General features: G+C 52.5%; 9 protein-coding genes across 9 annotated transcripts; 5 read left to right on the forward strand and 4 right to left on the reverse strand.

Annotated features, from left to right (window-relative positions):
* Positions 1-2,212: 2,212 nt before the first annotated feature.
* Positions 2,213-5,007, reverse strand: PV08_05410 (uncharacterized protein; the record flags this gene model as incomplete). The annotated part of the gene is made up of 5 exons (XM_016379753.1): positions 2,213-2,577; positions 2,649-2,826; positions 2,886-3,199; positions 3,303-4,383; positions 4,495-5,007. The coding sequence occupies 5 exons, from the start codon at positions 5,005-5,007 to the stop codon at positions 2,213-2,215; spliced, it is 2,451 nt and encodes an 816-aa protein (XP_016235580.1).
* Positions 5,008-5,517: 510 nt separating this feature from the next.
* PV08_05411 (uncharacterized protein) lies at positions 5,518-6,557 on the forward strand (the record flags this gene model as incomplete). Its single annotated transcript, XM_016379754.1, has 3 exons — positions 5,518-5,688; positions 5,737-5,955; positions 6,003-6,557. The coding sequence occupies 3 exons, from the start codon at positions 5,518-5,520 to the stop codon at positions 6,555-6,557; spliced, it is 945 nt and encodes a 314-aa protein (XP_016235581.1).
* A 244-nt stretch (positions 6,558-6,801) lies between these two features.
* On the reverse strand, positions 6,802-7,323 carry PV08_05412 (uncharacterized protein; the record flags this gene model as incomplete). The annotated part of the gene is made up of 3 exons (XM_016379755.1): positions 6,802-6,864; positions 6,964-7,135; positions 7,214-7,323. 3 exons carry the CDS (start codon positions 7,321-7,323, stop codon positions 6,802-6,804), a joined length of 345 nt encoding a protein of 114 aa, XP_016235582.1.
* Positions 7,324-7,881: 558 nt separating this feature from the next.
* PV08_05413 (uncharacterized protein) lies at positions 7,882-10,179 on the forward strand (the record flags this gene model as incomplete). Its single annotated transcript, XM_016379756.1, has 3 exons — positions 7,882-8,326; positions 8,374-8,569; positions 8,613-10,179. 3 exons carry the CDS (start codon positions 7,882-7,884, stop codon positions 10,177-10,179), a joined length of 2,208 nt encoding a protein of 735 aa, XP_016235583.1.
* A 472-nt stretch (positions 10,180-10,651) lies between these two features.
* PV08_05414 (uncharacterized protein) lies at positions 10,652-12,966 on the forward strand (the record flags this gene model as incomplete). The annotated part of the gene is made up of 6 exons (XM_016379757.1): positions 10,652-10,816; positions 10,866-11,802; positions 11,856-11,904; positions 11,951-12,133; positions 12,190-12,335; positions 12,413-12,966. 6 exons carry the CDS (start codon positions 10,652-10,654, stop codon positions 12,964-12,966), a joined length of 2,034 nt encoding a protein of 677 aa, XP_016235584.1.
* A 914-nt stretch (positions 12,967-13,880) lies between these two features.
* PV08_05415 (uncharacterized protein) lies at positions 13,881-16,341 on the reverse strand (the record flags this gene model as incomplete). The annotated part of the gene is made up of 2 exons (XM_016379758.1): positions 13,881-15,924; positions 15,977-16,341. The coding sequence occupies 2 exons, from the start codon at positions 16,339-16,341 to the stop codon at positions 13,881-13,883; spliced, it is 2,409 nt and encodes an 802-aa protein (XP_016235585.1).
* Positions 16,342-18,975: 2,634 nt separating this feature from the next.
* Positions 18,976-20,253, forward strand: PV08_05416 (uncharacterized protein; the record flags this gene model as incomplete). Its single annotated transcript, XM_016379759.1, has 1 exon — positions 18,976-20,253. The coding sequence occupies one exon, from the start codon at positions 18,976-18,978 to the stop codon at positions 20,251-20,253; it is 1,278 nt and encodes a 425-aa protein (XP_016235586.1).
* A 1,344-nt stretch (positions 20,254-21,597) lies between these two features.
* On the forward strand, positions 21,598-22,074 carry PV08_05417 (uncharacterized protein; the record flags this gene model as incomplete). The annotated part of the gene is made up of 1 exon (XM_016379760.1): positions 21,598-22,074. The coding sequence occupies one exon, from the start codon at positions 21,598-21,600 to the stop codon at positions 22,072-22,074; it is 477 nt and encodes a 158-aa protein (XP_016235587.1).
* Positions 22,075-22,491: 417 nt separating this feature from the next.
* Positions 22,492-23,366, reverse strand: PV08_05418 (uncharacterized protein; the record flags this gene model as incomplete). The annotated part of the gene is made up of 2 exons (XM_016379761.1): positions 22,492-22,803; positions 22,956-23,366. 2 exons carry the CDS (start codon positions 23,364-23,366, stop codon positions 22,492-22,494), a joined length of 723 nt encoding a protein of 240 aa, XP_016235588.1.
* Between the last annotated feature and the right edge of the window lie 556 nt (positions 23,367-23,922).

Genomic DNA, 23,922 nt, shown 5'->3' on the forward strand with positions numbered 1-23,922 from the left:
GCTGGTGGAAATATGTGAATGTATCTATCGAGGATATCGCTAATAAGGCCTGAGATAGTCTGAGATGAGACTATCGATTTGAGCCTCAAATTTATGACTATCTCTATTGTATCTGATTTATGAGACAATAAAGAATATAGCGCTGTTTTATCGATAATCATCGTTATTTTGGTAATATTATAATCTTATATCTAGAAGGAATGCATCGAGTGCTAAAGAGTTATTTATTTAGCACTCAAAGCGATATCTTAACTATTATTTAACAGTTCGAATATATTTATAGAGATATAGTTATTGAGATCATGGTAAGACTTACTAATAACAGCCAATCGAGAAGGCCTCAGTTTAATAGTCAACTATGGGTCTTTGTGGTCACTTATATATCAATCTATACACTTCTCAAGGTGGAAGAGATATACAAGCCTCACAATATTCACATGAATACAACACCCACAACCTTGCGGGCTCCTCTAACAACATGGAGACCTTGCACAAGCTCGTTCGAGCGTCGATGGGGCCTTCCATATCCTCATATCATCCGAGCACGCATTGAATCAATGGAGCCTCTACAGGTTGAGGATTTCGACGTTCACTAGCGTCTAGATCGATGTCGAGAGATCACATTCAACTATGCTGAGGTTGCGCAACCACCAGATATTATCTCGCGGCATCGATATGATGTGAATGACAGGCGGATGTTGACCGAGCCTGAGCGAACTGACGCCGCAATAGAACAGGCCAATCAGGAGGCAAGGAGACGTCTAAATGAGTCAAACAGCGGTCGTGGAGGCGCAGGAACAGGCGCAGGAACAGGCGCAAGAAGAGGCCGCGGAGGCGCAGGAACAGGCGCAAGAACAGGCCGCGGAGGAGGAGGACGAGGTCGAGGACAGTCAACTCATATCCCAGGAACCATGACCTTTCGACTAGACTAGGTGTGGAGCGCAATGCGCGGCGAAAGGAACTCCCATAGAAAATAGGTGAGAGTCGCCTCTGACTAGCACTGAGACAGCATCACTTGCATCGATCCTTGCATCATTCCTTGCGTTCCTTGCATCGTTCCTAGCATCATGATATTTTGCAAGCCTAGGGCGCCTAAAACGCCGCCTAGAACGCGAGCCTAGAACGCTGTGAATAGGCGCGCCTCCGGGGGGGGGGGTGCAAGGAAAATTATTCCTGACAAGGAAGGTTACCCGAATCACGCTAACCCAATGGGGATGTGTGCGTTTTAGCCACCCTTGTGTGCGTTTTAGCCTTTACCACGAGATTTTGATTCACCAACAACGGAAGAGCAATCATCCGTAGCCACCGCCCCGCGGATTAACTCTTTTCCCGCCAAAAACACCGACCTTCCCCTTTCCGGCAAGTGACTAGGCCATCTTGGGACGTTTACCAGCCAACATGGTCTCGATGTCAGCCTGAATCCACGGGCACAATTTCATATTTCTGCTTCATAAAATCGGCGAGTGGTCCGTTGTCATATCCAGGATGGCCGTGTGGAGAGCCTCGAACTCTCGCACAAGTCCGTCCTTTGCTCTCCCTGCAGTGCAGGGTCTCTTTTGACTGCGCGGTGCCATTTTTGGTCGCCTGCCCAGGTTCAACGACCATCTCTTGTCAGTTGAGCTCAACCTGACGCTCTACGACGTCCTCCAACCTGGAGCTGACTGCTTCGGCACACTCACACCTTCTGATGTCCTCCTAACGTCCTTTGCTGACCCGGAGCCTTCGTCCAAGTCGAAAGGGCCATATATCGGACTTCCGGGACCAAAATCGGACTTCGCGTTGACTTTCGTCAACCAATCGGCGTCAAGCGCACCGATACCCCAATCTCTCCAGTACTTTTGCACGGCGAGACCGCTCCGTCGTACCGTTCACCGGGCCTGAAGAAAGCCGTCAGCCCCTGCACGGCGCTCTCGGAACTCTACACGTCTCAGGGTGATGAGAATCAGACCAATCCCAACAAGCAGGGATGCCGTCCTAGCCATGGATTCGGCGGTCTCGCTTACAATCCCACCGACAATGACAGCAATACAGGTTGTGAGTGTACCGATGAGAGCATACGCGCACCCTCCGAGCACGGAGCATCTACGTGGCTAGCATGACGTACTTGCTGAGCACAATGGACCGATATCGACGGGGGACGCATTTCCAAGAATTTACTCGTACTGATACGGGCACATTGATGATGAAACGTGAGGATCTATGGGAGTGAGCTTCACCAATCCATCTTTATGTGTTTCTTCTCGCCCTCGCCATTCTGCAAGGCCCTCGAGATGGACTTGGGTTCCGTCTTGCTCTGCGTGAAATTCTCCCAGATGGCCTTCCCAAACTTCTTGTACGAGTCGGTCATGCCGTTGTTGACGGTGAGGTTAAACTCCATATCGGAAAGAGCAAATGGGTAAGCCTGACCAGCCACCGTTGCGGTTCTGCTTGGGATATCCAAAGCGATGTCTTGGCCATCTTGGGCAGCTTGGAAGAATGCGTCGTCTGATATGGTGACACCAAGAAGACCAAGGCTAGGTTGATTTCGACCATAAATGAACGCAAAAGAGCGAGCGACGACAGCTTGGACGCCAACACCTAGTGTAGCATCAGTACCGAATAGAAAACATTCAATGGAGATATGTTGGTTCGTCAAGAGCTCCGCTCACCTTTCAAAGCCGACACGGCAACTTCGCGACTCGACCCCACGCCGAAAGCACGTCCCGCAACGACTATCTGCTGGCCACCACGCACTTTGGCCCGGAAGTCTGGATGCGTGTACTCGAGAACATGTTCACCGAATTCTTCGTCGGTCACGCACGTCGTCAGCGTCGGGCCAGGCGCCAACTACAGTCGCAAAGTCAGAGTGTTTTTGCTTTCTAGGAGAGTGGAATTTGGGAACCTACCGCGTCGGTATCAATAAAGTCGCCCAGCGTTACGATCTTGCTGGAGATCTTGTGCATCTTCTTGCCTTTGCCCTCTTCCACAGCCTCGAGGTGTGTGGTCGTCGCTGCAACACCATTCCGAGTGAACGTGTCGCTTCTAGGAGTCAAGTCGGGCTCCACATAATCGACGGACGAGTATGTGATATGGTGCAACGGACTATATCTCCCAAAGAACTCCAAGTCTATCTCCTTGAGAAACTCCGCCGGGCTTGTGACCGTCATGCTGAAACTCGAAGCCGCACATACGATGGCCGACGTGACGTGCCCGAAAGCCCCTGGCCACACAGCACGTGTTAGCCGTTTTGTTGCAGCAGTACGTACCTAGACGAGGGGGGGAGACGAAAAGAATCAAACTCCGCACAAAGAAAACATACGTACCTTTACCCATGCGGTTCTGGAAATTGCGGTTTTGCGAGCTCAGCCACGTTTCGCCCTCGCTGGCTTTCTCGGCGGATAGACCGACGCAGAACGAGCATCCTGGAGGCCCTCGCGTGAATCCGGCCGCCTCGTAGACTTCCAAAAGGTTCAACTGTCTAAGTTTCTCCACGACAGGTAACGAGCCAGGGACGTAATGACGTTTCCCCTTGGCGATGGGCAGTCGTTTGGCCAATCCGACTTTCAACACCAGGGCAGCGAGAACCAGTTCCTCCTCCGTGGTCGTGCAGGCGCCGATAAACACACCGTCGAGTTCAAGGCCGGCCTTTGCAGACACGGGGACCACGTCGTCTGGGTTGGGATAGACTGCGACCGATGCCTCGACCCGGGACAAATCTATCGTGTACTTGCTCGCATAGCTTGCGTTGGCGTCGGGTCTGAAGTAGAGCGAGTTCTGGCGGTTCGCCCTCCGCCTCCTCTTGGCGACATAGTCTCTGGTGATACTGTCAGGGACGAAGATGCCCGTGATGGCCCCGAACTCGGTGCACATGTTGCAGATGGCGAACCGCGCGTCGCAGGACAGATGCTTGAGCCCTTCTCCACTGAACTCGACGATCCGTTCCGCGGCGACCGTGTTGCGCTTCAGCTCTCCGAGGATGTGAAGGATGACGTCTTTCCCAGACATGCCGACGGCCGGCTCGCCGACGAGTTCGATGAGAATGGACTCGGGGATCTTGAACCACGTCTCACCGAGCGCCAGTGCCATCATGACGTCCGCGGTTCCTAGACCGAGAGACAACGAACCGACTGCTCCGCCCGAGCAGGTGTGAGAGTCGGACCCGATGGCGAGCATTCCAGGCTCGACTCGTTCCCGCACGAATTCCGTGTGCATGATGGTGTAGTTCATGCCCTGGTACTCTGTCATTTTGAATTCCTGTTTCGCCTTCTCCGCCACTTCGAGCAGCTGTTGGATCTTGGGACTCTTTGATACGGCAGGGTGGTAGACGTGGTCGCCCGCCAGCCAAAAGCGGTCATTTCGCCAGATCCCAGGAGATCCCATTTCCTTGTGTGTTCTGTCCATTCCCTTTAGAAGCCATCGATAAGATATCAGTAATAAGTCCAACGCAATTGTAGTGTGTTTTGGTGGATGCTTGCACGAGAGAAAGAAGAGAAGGAGAAGAAAAGACATTCTTACCGCCCAGGATAGTTCAGATGCCAGAATCCAGTCCACGCCGACTCTCACCACGTCACCTGCTACAAGCCCGTGTGCTGGCTTGTCACCGATGACATGCTGCGCAAAGATCTTTTCAGCCAATGTCATGGGTTTTGTGCCCGGCACAGCAGCTGGTAAGTAAGACAGGAACCCTTTTGCCCTCTCTGCCGAGGTCACCGAGTCAAGCCATGCCTCGACGAGGAAAAGGCTCTCAGACACCTGTTCAGGCGTGGCTTCAGTAGTCCTACTGCTTAGCCCGAGACCGCCAAAGTTGGTACTATCGACGACCTTCTCGCGAACTTGTTCCAATGCTTCTGCTTCAGCGGCTTTGCCTCCCTTTTCCAGAGCCTCGATGTATCGTGATAGAACATCGGGGATTGAAGCAGAGGCTGCAGCTGACTCTAGAGTCAGAGCTCTGGCGTCAATGTTTCTGCATTGAGATAGAAGTTCTTGAAGCCGGCGGTCGAAAGTGCTGGTCTCCTGATCAGTCCGCATGTTCGCTGTGTGCGTAGTGGTTGTTGCCATTGGCGGCTCTATAGTTTGTTGTGTCTGGTATCTCGGACAGTAAACCTGGCTGCGATGGCCGTTTCCCAGAAACCTCTTCTGTAATTTATACCCAGGTCCAAATTCGAGGAAAGCACCAGCATCCTTGAATCAACGAATAATTCGTCGAGCATTATGAATAACCACCTAAACGTAGACTCGGACTGGTAAGATCGGTCTTCGGTGGACTGACTCCGCATATCGGGGCGAGTATCGGACAAAAACAGTTCGATGTCGGCTGTGCGCCGTTTCGATGTGGAGGAGAGGGGCGCTATGATCGAGACATTTTGTTTGTCGTCCTGGGGTTCATAATGAGAGCACTACCGAGGAACTTGGTCTGTTAGATAGATTATAAAACGCCCAACAAAAGAGTCTCGGTCAGCATCTCAACTCCTCTAGGAAGTGCCTTCAACCCAAGCAGTACAGCCTTCCTTAAGGTATCGTATCTCAACACAATCTACAATGGGCTCAATCGGCACACCACCAAAGGCAAAGGCCTGCTCACCATTTACCGGTGCCACGCGTCTTCGTGAGTTGCTGCAAGATCGTTCCAAGATCATTGTATGCCCAGGTGTCTATGACGGCCTCACGGCCCGTCTCGCACTCGAAGCAGGATTCGACGCGCTTTACATGGTCAGTAGACATCTAATTGCAAGGATCACAACTGATTTACCCTCCCAGACTGGTGCTGGAACTTCCATATCGAGGCTTGGATGGGCAGACCTAGGCATGGCGCATTTGAACGATATGGGAGGCAATGCTGGCATGATTGCCTCCCTGGATCCCTCGATCCCGTTGATTGCAGACGCCGACACAGGTTATGGCGGACCGATAATGGTGACGAGAACAGTCACACAATACGCTCGTGCCGGTGTCGCGGCTCTCCATATCGAGGATCAGGTATGTAGCTCCTTGGCTCACTTCTCAAGCTGGCTGATATGGAGTAGGTACAAGAGAAGAGATGCGGACATCTTCTGGGAAAACAGATTGTCGATCGCGACACCTATTATAGCAGACTCCGAGCAGCTGTGGCTGCACGCGACGCACTGCAATCTGATATAGTCATCATTGCTCGGACAGACTCGCTGCAAACATACGGATTTGAGGAGGCCATTGAGCGGTTGAAAGAAGCCGTCAAGATCGGCGTAGATGTTGTATTCCTTGAAGCACTTCGCAACAGGGAAGAAATGGAGAAAGTCTGCAAGATTATGGGAGACACACCCGTATTGCTGAACAGCGTACCACACGGAACAACGCCCGAACTTTCAGCTCAAGAGGCTCAAGACATTGGGTTTCGCATCATGATTCATCCGGGAGTCTGCTTGGGGGCCGTAGCAAAGGCACTCAAGGAAGAACTGCAAGTATTGAAGAAGACCGGAAAGACTAGTCCTGCAGATGTCCGGTCAAGTCCCAAGGAGCTCTTCAATCTTGCAGGACTGCAGGAGTGCATTGCGATAGACCAGATAGCTGGAGGCAAGGCGTACGCCAGCCTCAGCAACTAAATCAAACATCGAAGAGGTCATGAAGTTGCGCCGCGCGGTCGGTCTCAGTAGCGCAACCAAGCTCACAACACATCCATACATACCTGTGTTCGGCGAATCGAAGGGTCACAGCTGTTCACACTCTCTGGAAAAGAAAAGAAGTGTCTGGTTGGCCGTTGAATGTGTAGTTTTTGAACAGTCCTCCATCAAGTATATGTACATTGTAACGCTGGACACAAAACTTCCTCTTGAGAATTTGTACACATTACCAACTTGCTTTCTTGACACCGGGTATTGATCCTTCGAGAGCGTGCATTCGGAACATAAACTGGGAGCGTTTGAGTCAGCCACTCTTGAACTTCTTGCAGGGAGAGGATCATCACAGGAACCCAACAATCGGCCCGGACTGATGAGAAGATAGACTTACACGACCCATTTTGAAATCTCTAAACACACTCCTTGCCACGCCACCCATTACGCATCTGTTCTTGATTTGGGTAGGTCTGGTGTAGCAGTGCATTTTCTGGAGTTCAAGCTGTGCTTGCGTTCGCATCCATTGCGGCAGGGACGTGTTACGGACAACGTATCGTAGAGCTTGCCTGTACGAACAAAACATGTATCAGTCGGGTTCCTGTCGCAGTGCGGTGTATGGATATAGAGAGCATGAGACTTGGTACCTTTGGGGTTCAAATTTCTCATAGGCCTTTCGCTTGCTATGGTCCCGGATGATCTTGATGTTGATGAAGCCACCTAAATCGAGCTTCTTCGCTCGAAATTGTGCCGCCATGGTGGCCGGTCGACACTGCGTGCTTCTAGTGCGTCTCGCGAGAATCTGTACGTGCTATGCCCGGGCTGGAGGGTTGTCGGCGCAGGTGAATGTGAATTTGGGCTAACACGTGACCGCGGTACTCGACCAATCCATTTTGAGCCTAGCCTCACCAGCTCACTAGCCTCGGCGCAACACCATCGACCCGTTGCCAGCTTCCCGGCCTTGACTCGTCTCGTCCGATCACGACAGAAGAGGCTGCAGTGACTCATCTTCAGAGTATGCGTCAAAGGCCAACTAATCGCAATCACAGCAATTACGAGATCAACTGCCGGATGGCACATTGCTGAGTTCTCTCACACGCTGCCGAGACATTCTGTGAGTCACGATCAGCGCTGTCGTGATATTGGTTCCTTGTGGCGTTGCCGAACCTACATTGTTTGACATCTCTCGAACCTTTTCTTCATCTTAGGAGGTTGCGCTGCATCTCTGAGGACATGGATCTGACGGGGCTTAAGATGTCGGCCAGGTCTCGAGTTTCGTCGGATCACCATCTTCTCGCGTTGACCGTTTTCGATTATGCCCAGGGCCTCCAAAGCATCCAAAAACCCTAGTTCAGGTGCAAGCACAGGCGATGGAACTCTTGTGGTTACAAGCCAACAAAGTCGCTATGCTTTGGACGCGGTAGACGCTCCGACGTCAAAAGACATTGATGTAAAAGACCTTACTCTGTCCATCGGTGGCCGGGATTTGCTCGATCATGTTGAGCTTCGATTCCTTCAAGGTGTCCATTATGTGCTCGCAGGCCGAAACGGAACAGGGAAGAGCTCACTTCTGCGAGCACTGGCTGAGCGACGAGTACCTGGAGTGCCAAGCAATCTGCGACTGCTACTCCTTGGGCAAACCCGTGTCAGTTCGGATGTTCTGACCGAATCTACACAAGTAGAAAATCTATCCGTTGATGTCCTCGGCTATGTGACGAGCAGTGATATAAGAAGGGAGATTGCGCTTAGAGTTGTGAATCGTAAGTAAGTCTGCTCTACAAACGGAGAAGAGCTCACATCCTTGAAGATCTATCAGCCGCTTTGGAGGAAAAGACGGATATCAACAATCTTGTCAAGACTGTACAATCTCTTCAGTTAGAGCAAGCAAAGCAGGATCTGGCCGAGGCTACGTTAATAGCGCAAAGAAGAAGTGGTGCAAGAGGGTCCAGAGCAAGACAAGTTCAGATTGAAAGGGAAAAGGCTCTGAAGGAGAGCCAAGCTCGGTAAGTCACCTGGTTGTAAGGGAAACTGTCTAATGGAATCAAGCTATGATAACCCTGTCGGGCCAGATGACGAGCATGAGGCCACAAAGGTTGGCATTGAGATGCTCGAATCGACTCGTCTAGCCCTAGAAGCCATGGATGCCGGAAGCACTGAGAGCAAGGCTCGAAAAGTTCTTCTTGGTCTTGGGTTTTCTGAATCCCAGATAAGACAACCAGTGTATTCGCTATCCGGTGGATGGAGGACACGTTGTGACCTCGCATGTGCCTTGATTCAACGGACCGATGTCTTGATGCTCGATGAGCCGACCAACTTCCTGGATCTGCCCGCTATTGTCTGGTTAGAGCGCTTTATCAAGAACTCACTGGTGGATACCACTGTTGTTGTCACCACTCACGATCGAGATTTCGCCGATGCTGTTGCGCAGGAATTGGTGTTGGTCCGGTTGACGCCAGAAAAGTCTTTAGAGACCTTCAAGGGAAGCCTGACTGAATACGAAAATGAGAAACGACGCCAGATTCGAAGAATGACAAAGATGTCCGAAGCTCAGGAAAAAAAGACCAAGCATATGGAAGACACAATCACGAAAAATATCAAAGCTGCAAAACGTACAGGTGACGACAAGAAACTGAAGCAGGCAGCGTCACGTAGAAAGAAGATTGATGAAAGATCCGGGCTCGAGGTCGGTCAACACGGCGGACGCTTCAAACTCAACAAAGATCTCGGAGGATACTATCTCAAGGCTAGGGCGGATATTGAAATTCCAGGCTTTGACCCTGCTGTCACTATTACCTTACCTGACCAGCCTACTCCTCTTCGGCATCCGGGACCGCTCTTTAGCTTTGAGAAGGTATCTTATACTTATCCTAAATCTGGCATTTGGACCCTCAAGGACATTGACCTGGTCATGCACCCAGGAGAGCGGGTCGGACTAGCTGGCCTCAATGGCAGTGGAAAGTCCACATTGGTGAACCTTCTGATGGCAGCTGCGACAAATGATAGCCCGAGACCCACCAAAGGCAATATCACCGTTCATTCCAAAGCACGTTTTGCTTGTTACTCTCAGCATGCCGTTGAAGAGCTTGAAGCGCTTGGACGCCACGACCCAGGCCGAACAGCTCTATCCCATCTCATGAGCCTTGAAGGCTGGACCGGAGACGAACAAACCGCTAGGGCGACCCTTGCTAAGCTGGGTCTTCGGGGCAGCGCAGTCTCAGACGTTTCCTTGGCCACATTATCAGGCGGTCAACGCGTGCGTCTTGCTTTGGCAGTGGCATTCCTCGACTCCCCACACTTGGTCGTCCTGGACGAAGTGACGACCCATCTCGATGCGGATACTGTTGATGCGTTGATCGAGGCTTTGGGCTCTTGGGAAGGAGCACTTCTCGTTATCACTCACGACAGACATTTTATGCGCTGTGTAGTCGATGCTGAAAAGCTCGACAGAGGTGCGGATGAGGACGATTCGGGTAGCGATGATGGCGACGATTCCGAATCTCGGACGCCTGGTGTCGTCTACCACGTGCGCAAGGCTGGACTGCGAAAACTCGAGAGGGGTATGCAGCAATACGAGGAAATCGTCTCGAAGACAATCGAAAAACTAGGGCTGTGAGAACCCTGATGTCAGAAGCTCCGCGTCCAGTCCTGCATGACTCCAAGAAGGGAAACTCACACCACGGACCTCGGCGCCGGCCACATGGCTCTCGAAATGTGCCAGTAAGCTCTATGAAGTCGAGCACAAGCTCTGCCTGTGCGGAGCTTTGCCATGCTTGATGTGCATATGGTTCTTGACTTCCTTCGACTTAGACCGCAATAGGCGTCGACACTACTATAACCCGCGCCAGGCACGTGGTTGGCTGGTGCCCCTTATTCGACAGCCTTGGCAGGCCGTGTATGTCATTGGCTTCCGATCATCATCGTCTTTTCTTCAGTGCATCTGCGGACCCACAACCTCAGAGATCTCAGTCATGTTGCTTCTCCTCTGTATAAATCAAGGCAAGTGGCCTGCATGCTTCGTGCCATTTCATCAGCGTCGTCCGTGCCCTGTGTAGGTCTTGATCTTGCTGTGGTCCACCTTCGCCAGGATGTTTTGTCGCCGGTCATTATTGCTCTCAGCATTGAGCAGCTGTGCCTGTCGGCTTGCCCTCGCTCAGTCGCCCTGCTCTCAAGTGGTTGCTTATACCGTCCCTGCTGGCTTCCCAACCAGTCTCTTCTCGGCTTACTACGTCCCCCCGTCGCCAACCGAAGAGGTAGGACCTGAACAATGTCAAAAACACCAACAGACTGACGTGACCGCAGCCTCAACCAATCATTTACGATGCGGCATTGAATTATACCTATCCGCTTGAGCTGACCAACCCAAACACAATTCCTGAAGAGGACGAGGATCCTATATATTATCCGGCGCCTCTGTACTCTGTCAACAACGGGTCAGCCATTGTCGCTGATGCCATCAGTCAGGTACATTCCATCATCTCTGGCAGCGGGTCTAATTGCTCCAAATGTGTATCAGCTCTGGAGGTTGGCCAGTACGTAGCCCAGCGCGTGCCTTCCATGGTCCCGGATTTGTTGGTCGAGCTTTGTATCAGCACCGGTTTCCACTCCAACACCAGCTGCAAGGAGAGTTATGAAGCCACGACTTTCGGTGCAGTCTGGACTCAGATTCTTGCTCTTGCCGATGTGTCTGGCTCTGATGGGAAATACATCTGCAACTCCATTAGCAGTGCATTTTGCAAGATGCCATCGACTCTCCCTTCCAACACAACCAAATTCTTTGGTCCAAAGCCAGCGAATGTCACGGTTCCAAACCCGAGCGGGAAACGGGTCAAGGTTTTGCACATGAGCGACATGCATATTGATCCTCGATACTCTGTTGGTTCAGAGGCCAACTGTTCAAGCGGGCTTTGTTGCCGGGCAAATGCAGGCAGCACTTCTGGAAAAGTTTCACTTCCGGCACCCCTCTACGGAGCTTTCAAGTGTGACAGCCCCTACTTCCTGCTTACTTCGGCTCTGGAGTCCATCGCACCTTTGACGGGAACTACTCACAATAATAAGTCCGACCACGACCAGTTCGCGTGGGGTATCTACACTGGCGATCTAGTATCGCACGAAAGCCAGAATGAACTTTCCAGAAACTACACCATGTATGCTGAATGGTCGATTTGTCATATGCTCAAGGCATATATCCCCAGTGGACCTATCTTTGCAGCTTTGGGAAATCATGATAGCAACCCTGGTAAGGACTTGACTCATGATTGTGAATATGTCACTGACTGGCGGTAATTGCAGAGGCCATTGATGCTCCTCACTCATTGCCTGGCAATTTAGGACAACAACAGTAAGTTCTAAGAACCGTCGTGACATTCTCAAGGCTGACGAATTAGATCTTGGAACTACGACCATGTCGCCGCGCTTTGGCAACAGAACAACTGGATCACGGCAGAAGCTGCTAACGAAGCTCGTATGCATTACGCAGCTTACAGCATCAACCACCCCACATATCCCAAGTTGAGGATCATTACCCTCAATACCGATTTCTGGTACAAGGCCAACTTCTTGAACTTTATGTACGTATCATCCCGCCGTTGGAGACGAGACAGAATCACTACTCACACCTGGGCAGCAACACGACCAACCCGGACAATAGCGGCAATCTGAAATTCCTTGCCGATGAACTCCAAGATGCCGAGAACAAGAACGAGCGAGTCTGGATAGTCGGACACGTGTTGACGGGCTGGGATGGGTCGAACCCTATGCCAAATCCTACAGGTATGTCACCATCCTCAGACGTGTGACGCAGAGGCACAATCACCTCTGTCTGACGACTAACAACCCTCCCTCCTTAGACCTCTTCTACCAGATCGTCGACCGCTTCTCGCCCCATGTGATTGCAGGAATTTTCTTCGGACACACGCACGAAGACCAATTCATGATCTACTATGCCAACAATGGAACTGTCCAGGACAGCGCTCACGCCTTGAACGTCGGCTGGATCGGACCCAGCGTCACCCCTTTGACCAACCTGAACAGCGGATACCGCATGTACGAGGTCGACACGGGCGACTTCTCCATCTACGATGCCTACACCTACTATGCCAACGTCAGCGCCTTTGCGGCCATCAACGCCAGCGAGACAGGTCCGGTGTGGAAGTTTGAGTACTCGACCCGCGATACGTACGCGATCGACTGGCCCGAGACGGCACCTCTGAACGCCACGTACTGGCACAAGGTCACCGAGGCCATGGCCCAGAACCACACTTTGGTCAGCATATTCAACACGTTTGACGGCAAGATGAGCGTCAAGACGCCCAACTGTACCAACAACGCCTGCGCCGAGGCCAAGATTTGCTACATGAGGAGCGGGAGTGTCTCGCTGGGTAAACAGTGTCCTCAGGGGTAAGTTCCTTGATGATCTTCCGCTCAGTATCAGACGTACAACAGTGTGAGCTGAGGCAAAAAAAAAACAAACTGACGTTCGGTTGGCATACAGGTTCGGGTCCGTCCAGAGTGCCTTTACAGGCAAGAACTTCTGATTGCCATCTCTCGTTGTCCGTGGAGAGAAGATGATCAGAAAAATACTACTGGTAGGGCCAAAGGCCAGACGCAGAATGTGAACAGAAGTTTCTTGCCGGTTGTGAGAGACATGTCGAGTATACACCCACTTCACGGAGACAGGTGGAATGAGAAATCGATACATCATAATGTCCATTAATTCAGGGTAGGTGGCTGGCTGAGGTTGACGACGGTGGTGGTGAAGAAAATAAAACCGCTCCTTTTGACTAGGTTGGTACTCATGAGTTGCTTGTAGATACGAAAAGATAATTAGATCGATTGTACATATCTTCCCCCGACCTACCTACCTACCTACCTCCGTATTACTTGTATCTACCTTACCTCAGGTACCTTGCCTACCTCCTACCTCCCTGAGGCTGAAGAGACCGATAATGTTACTGAGCACCGAGTAGAACGCACATACATACTACGTTTCTCACCTACAGTATGTGCCTGAGTACTCCCCTCGGGGAGCCCTTTTCCACCTGGCAAACAAAATCTTGTATTGTTCAGTGTTCACGCTACATCATCCATTAAATCCAATGCCCTGTAAGGTGCAATTTCGTTTCCACTACATCCTCCGGTCAAAGAACACGTTCAACACATGTATCATCCCGTGCCACCGTCAGAAGCAGATGGTAAGTCGAAAAATCCTTTTGTGAAGGAGTGTCGCGAAAATTATCTTGCGTTATTATCATCAATCGTGATAACTCATACATATATTCTCTTCCGCCGGGAGAAAAGTTGACATGTCCTCAATAACTACAGAGTCTGATTACCTTTCACTTCACCTTCCCCTTTGTCCTCCTCAGTCGACAGACTCCTCGGCCTTGATGGCAATGGAGACGATTGATCCACACCAAGTGATGGAATCGATACGCCACTGCTCACGCTGGAGTTGTGTCGATTATGCAGCGGCCGTCTCTGCTGTTTGTTTGTCAACGGAGAGACAGGGTCCAAGGGCCCGAGAACAGCCGCACCGCCGGGCCCTGACGCTGTCCCGTTGCCGCTATTGTCGAGTGTGGTGCCGCCGTCTTCAGGAATAGTAGGTACCCCCCTTGGAGAACTGATGTTTGTTGCGGATGCGCTACGAGGGGACACCGACGCCGTCGCTGCGGACACGGACTCGGACTCATCTGCGTACGAGATGGTTGCGCTCTGGGCCGCCGGGATGTTGTGGTGGCCCCCGCTCACCACACTGGGAGGGTACATCGACATATTGCGGAAATGGTAGTTGATTCCATCTGGTTTTTCGGACATTGGAGATCCAGAAACTTCGTGGATCGCCGCAATCCCGGTGTCTTGGGCCTCAGCGGGACCTTCCCAGTCTGCTCGCGGGGACCTGACGGCTGTCGAGGACGACCACCGAGGTTGGCTGCCTCCAAAGTAGTCGTTTCTGTTGCCGCCACTGCTGTCCATCTCATGTGGGCCTCTAGCCAAGACTTGGGGCGATCCTGCAGGCTCGACTTCGGTGATGGTGTCGGATCCGACGTCTTTGGGTGCGGCGGCAGAGCTGGTCGAGAAGATCCACGGCAGGATATAGCTCTTACGGTTACCTGCTGCGATGGAGTCTTCTCGCTCTCGTAGGATCCGGCGGCGGCGCTCGATGATGCGTTTCCGGAAGCACATGAACAACAAGAAACCGGACAGAGTTAGAGCACCCACAACGGAGACTACAACGGCGACCGGGACAACCCAGTCTCGATGGTGTGAGTGCGGAGCCGGAGTTGGAGTCGACGTTCCATTGGAGGCTGTCGTTGCAGCTGGTTTCTGGTAAGGGCCAAAGTTGGTGATTTTGCTCGTGTCGTATTTGGTGTCGAACCAGTTGGCGACGTCGGATGCCATACCACTGGCTGTTGGTGTTGCAGAGATGGCATTGAGAACGACTTGATTTGGCTTGTAGTCGTCATGGACGTCTGGGTCGTACGAACCTGTCCATTCCAGCGTACTGAGATTGTATACATCCACGGTTCGAGATGTCGTCAGAGGTGACTCTGAAAATCCAGTGCCTCCGATGACAATCATCTCGTCGGGGTAGGGAGTCACACAGACATGACCTATCCTCGGGTCCCCTTCGCGTCCTGAGCTGGCCGCCTTGATCCACGTGAATGACGGTATCGACAAGATCCAGACATCGCTGCTAGGAGTGGTGTCATTGTTGCTATCCCAACCCCCGTAGACGAAGATCTCATGGTGTGAATAGTCGGCTGCAGAGGCAACGACAGTACAAAACTGCGCAATCGGCTTGTCGGGGAATGGCGAACCATCACTCAATGGCTGGAGACTCCAGATATTTGATCCGATATCGTAGACGGGGAATTCCTTCACAAAGGTCATCGAAGTGGTGACATTGTCTACGTGGTAGTAGTTGTTTGCATCAGCAGGCTTGACAACACCTCCCAAAGCAACCAGGATGCCTTGAGATGAGGTCGGGATCCAGACAAGGCCGCCTTCCGCACGCCACGGAATCTTTGCATCGTCTGGTGGAGTGAATATGCCCCAGTCGGAATCGCCAATAGTATCCATTGTCACTTTGATAAGGAAGTTGGCCTCATCTTCAGGCTGGTCAAAATAGTCGTACTTCGAGCCATTCTGGTTGTACAAGCCGCCGAAGTAAAACCCGAGCTTCTCGCTTGGTGCGTTGGCCCCGGCACCGTTCGTGACGCCGTGTGGAAAGTTTGAGTTTTGAGGATCATACCCCGTGTCAGGTACTCCGAGATCAGCATCACTCTTCCCGTCAGGCTCATTGTATAGCACGTCGTGTACCGTCCGATCCCTCGTGTTTAGAGAGGTCAACATCATGCCACTAGATCGGGTCGGTTAGCCCTAATCGTCAAAGGGGATTTGACAGCAACTACCCCCAAGCATAGAATTCGTCATAGCTGGCAAACATGAATCCATCGACATAGAAGTTGTTCACCGCAACCTCCGGGATGCTCTGGAAGACCGCAGGGTCATCTCCCTCGTTGGCACCAAAAGGCTTGTGTAGACTGAGATTGAACAACGCTCCTTGTGTAGTGGTAACGACATCATCGGTATTCCACATTTGAAGTTGGTTATCCCAAGACCCCGTCTGAATCTTTCCCCCTTCCAGGTATACATAGTCGCGTATCAAGGAGGCACGAGGTCTTTGCCAACTTGCAATCTGTTTGGAGGTATAGTCGCAACTGGCGAGAACGGCCAGCGACAATAGCCATGAGGCATATCGCAGTACGAGCAACATGGCTGCTGTATGCCTGGGAGCTGAGACTGATGCAGTGGGTGGAGGCTTTTGAAGCAGTCGACTTTAGGATACAACGGGTGCATGTGGTTTGCAGCCTTTGTCTACCCACACCGTCGGAAGAGGCAACATTGATGAATTGACACGGGCCTATGGCCTACCACGCCGAATGAGAACCAGAACCCTGCCGGCATACCACCGACTAGAGGGACCTAGGCTGTGACGATGTTATCAGAAGAAGCAGTGTTTTGGCCCCGTTTCCTAGGTGTGTCGTCCGCAGTTTTGACGCTAGTGTGAGCATCGTCTCTGGGACCATATGCAGTAAGAATTTCACGGGATGGAGCATCGGTCCATATTGCATTTACTCTTTGCGGGCTGTTGCAGCCGTGAAGCGGAAAGAGGCTAAGACCATATGCATGCACGGGAGATTGGGCAGTGGTAAGAGGCACAAGGTTGAGAAGCCGGTGTGCTCATCTCCAGGTCTTCGTGAGCAGTCGCTGGTGCCGAGGAGGCTAGACATGTTGTGCAACAACTTGTGAACTGGCTAGACTCACTGGGCGGAGCTCCGTCGGTCAGCATTGGTAGTAATCGCCCGATTGCAGCACAGAAGACTGTGATCCAGACAAGCTTGTTACCAGGTCCCGATTGATGTGAGGCGCACTGGCAAACCATACCCTACCAAGACATAAACACGTTCCTGGCATTTGTCAAGCTTCACGGAGCTCATGAAGATCCTGCATGACTTCGGTGACACTATACATAGAAGGAAGTGGGTAGGGCTACGCAGGAAGCGCGAAGAGGCCAACCTCAGCCACACTAGCCCTATCCCAAGATTCCCTTCCTACCACCGTCGAAGTCGTCCTGGGTGCGTCGACTTCTTGTGGAACATGTCCTGATACACCGGGGATTCTGTTCTTCCCAAGCTACCAGTCGAAGTACCGAACTTGGTGACCGTGGGGTTTTAGGGTTGCCGCTCGAGGTTTTCAGCCTGATGTCGACGCAAGCGATCCGCCTTCTCTATTCTGGGCGGCCGGGGAAGATGTGCCCGATTACTGCGGAGGATGCGCTGTTCCAGCCTCTGCAAGATGGAGGAGGAGAGCCTAGGGAGCAAGGGAGGCAAATCTTTCTGATTCGGGCCGCTGGCATTCGGTTACAGTAGCTCACCTGCCGGCAAGCTAAGACCTGGTGGCCTGAGGTGCCCCAACAACGAGACCAAGTGTGCGGCCCTCGTTGGCGCCGGCATTTGAGACACGGAACCAGGCTGACACTGTATAACTCGACATGTCCACGGCGATGGATTGTTGGATGCTTGGGATTCTGGTAGAAGTAACATGTGAAGAGTCGTCATGTGCGACCACGGTGTTGACCGCACTGCCATTGTTCGCGACTCGACACCCTGTCCATGAGCTGTGTTGACTGGCTGGTCCCCTGGTCAGTCATGCTCTACAGCTCCACAGGATCACAGCCCCCAGGTGTGAAGTCGTGAAGGCGTACTTTTGACCCGATGGACCAGGAGGGGTTGCTGCGGTTGCAGGATGAGAGGGAGCATTAATGGGGAAGAATGAGTTAGAGCCTCGGACGTGGCCCCAGAAAAGACACACATTCTCTCGACCTTGGGGCGATCAGCCAGTGGAGTGTGCAGACTGCTTCGACAATCCTGTATAGCCTTCGTGCAGCCACCAGCAGCCAAGAAGTGCTAGAACATGTACTCGGTAGCAGGGTTGCAACATCGTCCTCGAACACCACCATCAATCACCTCCCTACCAGGCCTCTTCTGGTAATTGAGCCTCATCTTCCATCACTTGACCGGCGCATGGTCTCCAAGCTGCACGTCTTTGAGGCGCGAAATGTCCAGGGCCGCCGGGGAAAGTGTGTCCCGTCGTGCGGTGGCCTGGTGGGTCCGCCATCGCTAGTGTGTGATGCCGCGCTGGAGTTCTACGCATCCAGCGGCTCCTCTCGTATGACTACCTATACCGCCTTCATACTGTTATTCTTGGATATTCCAAGCGGTGTCCCCAACCTTGAAGCGGCAGTTTAGCCACAACACGGCCCTTTTCGATTATGCCTCCGCAATGTGCCCTTGTCAAGTTGTCAGCACGGGCGGGTCGAGGTCCCTGTTCCCGACTCATACAGCATGATCCTGCCCGGTGCGACATGACACGATGATACTGTCCGTAGTCTGTGAGGCTGGGTGAGCCATTTCGAGATCGGCCCCCTGTCAATCGCCTCAAGGTACCAAAGGCTATCAATGCCATTCGGAGCGTTTGCCTTCTCCTCGTCCGTCTAATGGCCTGGCATCATCCCTCTCACCACTGCTCTCGGCAAGCGAGCACGCTAATTCGGGGCCTTTCGAGGGAAAGACCAGGCAGTCATTGACACGCCTAGTACGGTTGATGAGGGTATGACTAACTCCTGCAAGCCAACGGCGCAGTGGGAGCGTCGGCTCCATGGGAAGTGCGGGTTCTGTTCGGAGGTTGATGACGACAAATAGAATGTGCACGCATGGCCGTGGCATGCAAAGCTTCACGGGCCATATATCAGGACGAGGCAGTCTTGTCTGGCTTTCTCCTCGCCTCATCCCCCTGAGCCTGATTATTTTTTGACCCGAGGCGTTCGTTGTTGTGTACACAGACACTCATGATCTACAAGATCGGCGCCATGAGGCTGATTGCCGCTCTAGGCCCCTTCATTGTCACTCTGGTTCAAGCTGGCGGCGGCGGCGGCGGCGGCGGGGAGACCACTACCCCCTGTGCTGCTGGATGGGTAGACTGGTCAACCAGCTATGTTACCGTCCCGACGACGATCTACTCGACAGTGTACTCGACGGAGACCGACTATACCACTGTCACTACTACCTCTGTGGAGATCCAGATAACGACCATTGTCGACACCAGCTTTGAGACCAGCTACATCAGCGTCCCAGTAACAGTCCCAACAACCATTGTCGACACCAGTATCGAGACGAGCTATGTTAGCGTCCCAGTGACAGTTCCAACGACCGTTGTCGAAACCAGTGTCGAGACCAGCTACATCAGCGTGCCAGTGACAGTTCCAACAACCATCGTGGCTTCTACCACAATCGTTAGTCCAACGACTATTGTCAGTGAAAAGACCATCACGAGTGTTGATGTGAGCACCGTGACAGACGTTACTACCACCACGGTCGTTTCATCAACTTGCCCACCTCCACCCCTGACTGGCCTGGTGACTTGCACCTCTAGGACCGTCAACCCAACATACACTCCCAAGGCTCCTCTACCGAGCAACTACCTTTGGGGTTGTCCTCCTGGGACCATCTGCACGCCACCTCAGATTGACTGCAACTGGGAACAGAACCCACCTGCGGATGACTACGTCTGCAGTCCCAAAGAATGCAAGCCACTCCCTGATTTTGACATCCCTACAGACTGGAACACGACATGGCCGAACCCAACCGAGGCCGACTGTGCATGGTACGAACCAACCCTGGGGTACTTCCACCTGGACCCGAGGCTGTTTGATCTTTCATTCGCCATCTTCGATGTGTACGGCCAACCAGTCTGCCCTGCGGCCGCCGCCCCGCCGCCCTCATCAACGACCAGTGGCTGGGCCGACTGGACCACGCCAACAGCGACCCGGACACCCAGATTCCCCCGGCGAGGCAGCAAGAACATCCTGGCTGAAATCGTCAGCCGGCAGTCTCTGGGGATTGCGCCAGCCGCCTGCTACGAGGTCTTTGACAATACCCAGCTCGTCGCGCAGCTTACTGGTAAGGTGTATGATCAGCTTTGCCTTGACCAAACACCCTTCATGAAAGGTGTCAGAAGTTGCCAGGCTTGTGCCGCAACTAACGGCGGCGCGTCTTCGACCACAACAAGCTTTCCCAAGCTCCTCGCATATTTTAACTGGTGTCAGAGTCAAGCTCCGAGTAAATGAAGGGGCTGGGTTGGACGCCTGAAAGGGACTCTGCCTGGCCTCTGTCTTTTATGGGTGCTAGTCAGGTCAGATCCTTGGCCTCGGCCTCGGCCTATGTTAGTACGTATGTATCCAGCCACGGTCGCCTGACGGATATGGAGGACGAAAAAGCACATGTTATGTTGAAAGGTCGTTTCGTGTTTATTATCATCGCCAAAGGCACGGAGTACGTCAAAGTACAAAGTTGGTATGTCCTGAACAGCCATCATGTTGAAAAGAAAAGGCCTCGAATTCCTTTGATATGAGATACGAATGTGATGAGATGTATTAATGATAATGGAAAAAACGATTTCAGATCAAAGAATGTTTGCTTCACGTAAAGTGATCTGCACCTCCGTTCCTGGATGTCCCATGTAAAACGCCACAGCCGCGTGGCTTTTGGTTCAGGTACCGCAAGGCTAAAGGGACGAGGCTCGACTGACGAGGCTGACTCCTTTGCCCGGCTCGCTTCTCGTTGTCTCGTCCTCAGATTCTCTCAATTACCTCATCTTTCATCCATCCTTCACTGACCCTTCACTGTCGTTTGGACACTTCAAACAGATCACATATCATGCCTACCTATTCATATGGAGAAGTGGATGCCTCTGGGATGAGAGTACGAGGTTACACCGACCGTCTGGCTACTGGTGATGAGAAATAAAGCAAGAAAAGGCAGTTTGACACGTCAAACGACGAATTCTTCTGTTTGGTTGTTTCCCTGACTCACTCACCCCTGCGTCACCATGTACTCATTGAAGAGGTGTCAGAGGGACGCATATGTCGCAGGCAGCATACTTCAGCCTCACGTTGTCAGGTAGGCGGGACGGCGCTCCGTGAACACACTAACTTAAACATTCAAATATAAGGGGGGACCGGTGTCGCTTCTCGAGAAACCTTACGAAACAACCAATTCCACGTATCTTGCTTCGTGTTGACCTGGCATGGTGCAATACCGTGCCCAAGAGCAACAACATCAGCGCAATTTTTTTACAGAAAAAAACAAAAAAAAATGTGTTTCAAGGGTCCCCTCGCGCGCCACTGCGCCCACTGCCGCCGGCACATGCGCAACGACAAAACGTTCCAGTCATTCTGCTACAGCATGGTCCTGACGGGGGAATGCGGGGAGCAGATAATCAAACATTCGGACGACTGGACGTGGGTATATACCAATACATGCGCGGCATGCAAGGCTTCAGGCCGTCCGGTGACGATGGTCGATCGCAAGGAAACGGCCGCAGTTGAACATGTTGCTTCAACCTCGACCTCGGCCTCGACTACAACACCACATGTAGTAGTACTACCAGCATTACACCCCCCGCGACGGCCATGGCGCAGGGTAAGCCGAACGGCGTGCTTGAATGTGGACCTGGACGGGATGGACTAGTATCACACACGACCACTTTCGCCATTGACGATACTGCATCTGCATCTGCACACGCATCCTCCGGGTCTGGCGGCGGCGGCGGCGGCGGCGGCGGTGGCGTCGTTGGTGGTATCAATAAACAGAGCGTGGGGGAATCAAACCTGAGACCCATATCCGACGCAGCGATAAGCGACAAGACAACCAAGATCCGAACTGACCAAGATGTACATGAACGTGATGAAGACGAAGATGACGACGACGACGACGACGATAACGATAGTATGCCGTACTGCGAAAATTGGGATGCCTTTGTGGTGTTCTACACCTGGACTCAGATGCTCACGAGCATCTACCACTTCCAACACTGGGTGGTGATTGGAATGTTGACAATTGTAGTTCTTTTGTGCTGTGGATCTTTTGATTTGGGAACACCCTCGTGAGAGAAGACGATTCAGCAATCGACCATCGTCAGACAGGGATCAAATTGTTCTTATAGGGCGATCAATCACCCTCATCCAGCGGAGATACATTCATACGTAGGTAATCAACGGCGTCATGAAAGGCCCGCATGCTTGCAGTCTCTCTACCTGTATCTCTATCTAGCCCGTCCGGACATCGACATCGTAGACGTTTCCGTCCAGGTACTCGCAGTATCCTCATCTGGTTTCGTCACAAGCCGTCATAAACCCTAGCGGTAGCAATAGTGATCAATGGCAATAATACCATGGTCGCGTTGTCTTTTTTTTTTTGGTCATTTTTGGGCCATCTCATTCGTCATTTCTCAAACCACTCCAGTTCCTCGGTGGTTTTCACACGGTCATTCCCACCTAGGTTTGGCCATTATGCATTCATACACATCACAGAACGGCTACACCGGCCAGGACCGCGGCTCCCAAAACACCCCATCCGACAGTCATCATGGAAGCGCCGTTGTTGTCACTTGACCCGGACGGAGCGGCGGTGGCGCTTGCTGAGCTGCTGCTGCTGCTGCTGCTGCCGCTGGCCGTCCCGGACGCGCTCGACCCGTGTCCATGTCCGTCTTCGTGGCCACTGGACTCGTTGGCGTTGGTGTAGGCGTTCGCCGAGAGCGGGGTGGCGCTGATTCCGGTTCCGTTCGTGCACGACGACGGAGTCTCGGGATCTGTCGCGGTGAAAGTTATATCGGCGCACTATTTATGGTCCAATCGTTAGCCAAAAAGCAAACTCTCGACACCCCCCCTCCCCTCTTCAAAAAAGGAAAAAAACAAATAAAATAAAATAAATCACTTCTCCGCTCAAATCACGAAAACGAATTTCGACCCCCCGTGTCGAGGAAACTTACATTGTAAAGACCACTCCCGTCATGACTGTTCGTGATGACCTGGATGGTCGCGTTGGTGCCGTCGGTGATGTTCAAGTCGGCGGGGACGGGGATGCTCGACAGGCAGAAATCCCCGGGTCCGAATTCCTGGATGGTCGGGAGGAGGTCGTAGTTGAACGAGCTGCCGACGTCGTCGCCGATGGCCAGCGTGACCTGGAACAGGTTCTCGGTGTGTCCCAGCTTCACGGACACGGGGACCTCGGTCAACGAGACGCGCGTGCGGTTCTGCGTCTGCGAGTATCCTCCACAGGGGAACGTGGCCTGGTTCTCGTCGTCGGTCCCACGCGACGGAGGGAAGTTGAGTTCGAAATGCGCCAGGGTGAGAGCCGGCAGACATGATAGCAGGAGGAGTGATTGGTAGAGGGACAACATTTTGCAAGAGACTTTGTGTGAGAGTGTCGAGACCGGTACGGGGAGGGAGGGAGTCTGAGCTGGAGAGAAGAGAAGAGGAGAGAAGAGTGGTTGAGCACACTGTCCGATGTGGATGAGTCTAGTAGCAGATGGTGAGGAATGGGATGGGATGGGAGAATGAAATCGACGAGATGAGATGAGACGACGGACAAAAAGGGACAGACAGAGACAGAGACACAGATATATCCGGCGGAAGTCAACACACCGTAAGGCAAAGCAAGGCAAAACCCCTGATTGCAATAAGTAAAGTTTTATACGAACCGAACCGCCTTTCAAGCTCCCACTTGTTGACATGGCGCCTCGCGCGATATCGCAGAGACACCGCACACAAGCCACCAGACAGAAGATTTGTGCCAAGTCTGAGCCTCAGGTGGTACCACAGACAGGTACATACCTATATGCGCGATGCCCCTTGGCAGGTCCACCATGTCGAGTACCCAAATCGAACGAGGGATGCAATCGTGGGGTGCGGGAATTTGCGAATTTGCACGAGACGCAGAGAAGAGGAGACTCTTTG

The sequence above is a fragment of the Exophiala spinifera genome, assembly GCF_000836115.1.
Source record: "Exophiala spinifera strain CBS 89968 unplaced genomic scaffold supercont1.4, whole genome shotgun sequence".
Classification (NCBI taxonomy): Eukaryota; Fungi; Ascomycota; class Eurotiomycetes; order Chaetothyriales; family Herpotrichiellaceae; genus Exophiala; species Exophiala spinifera.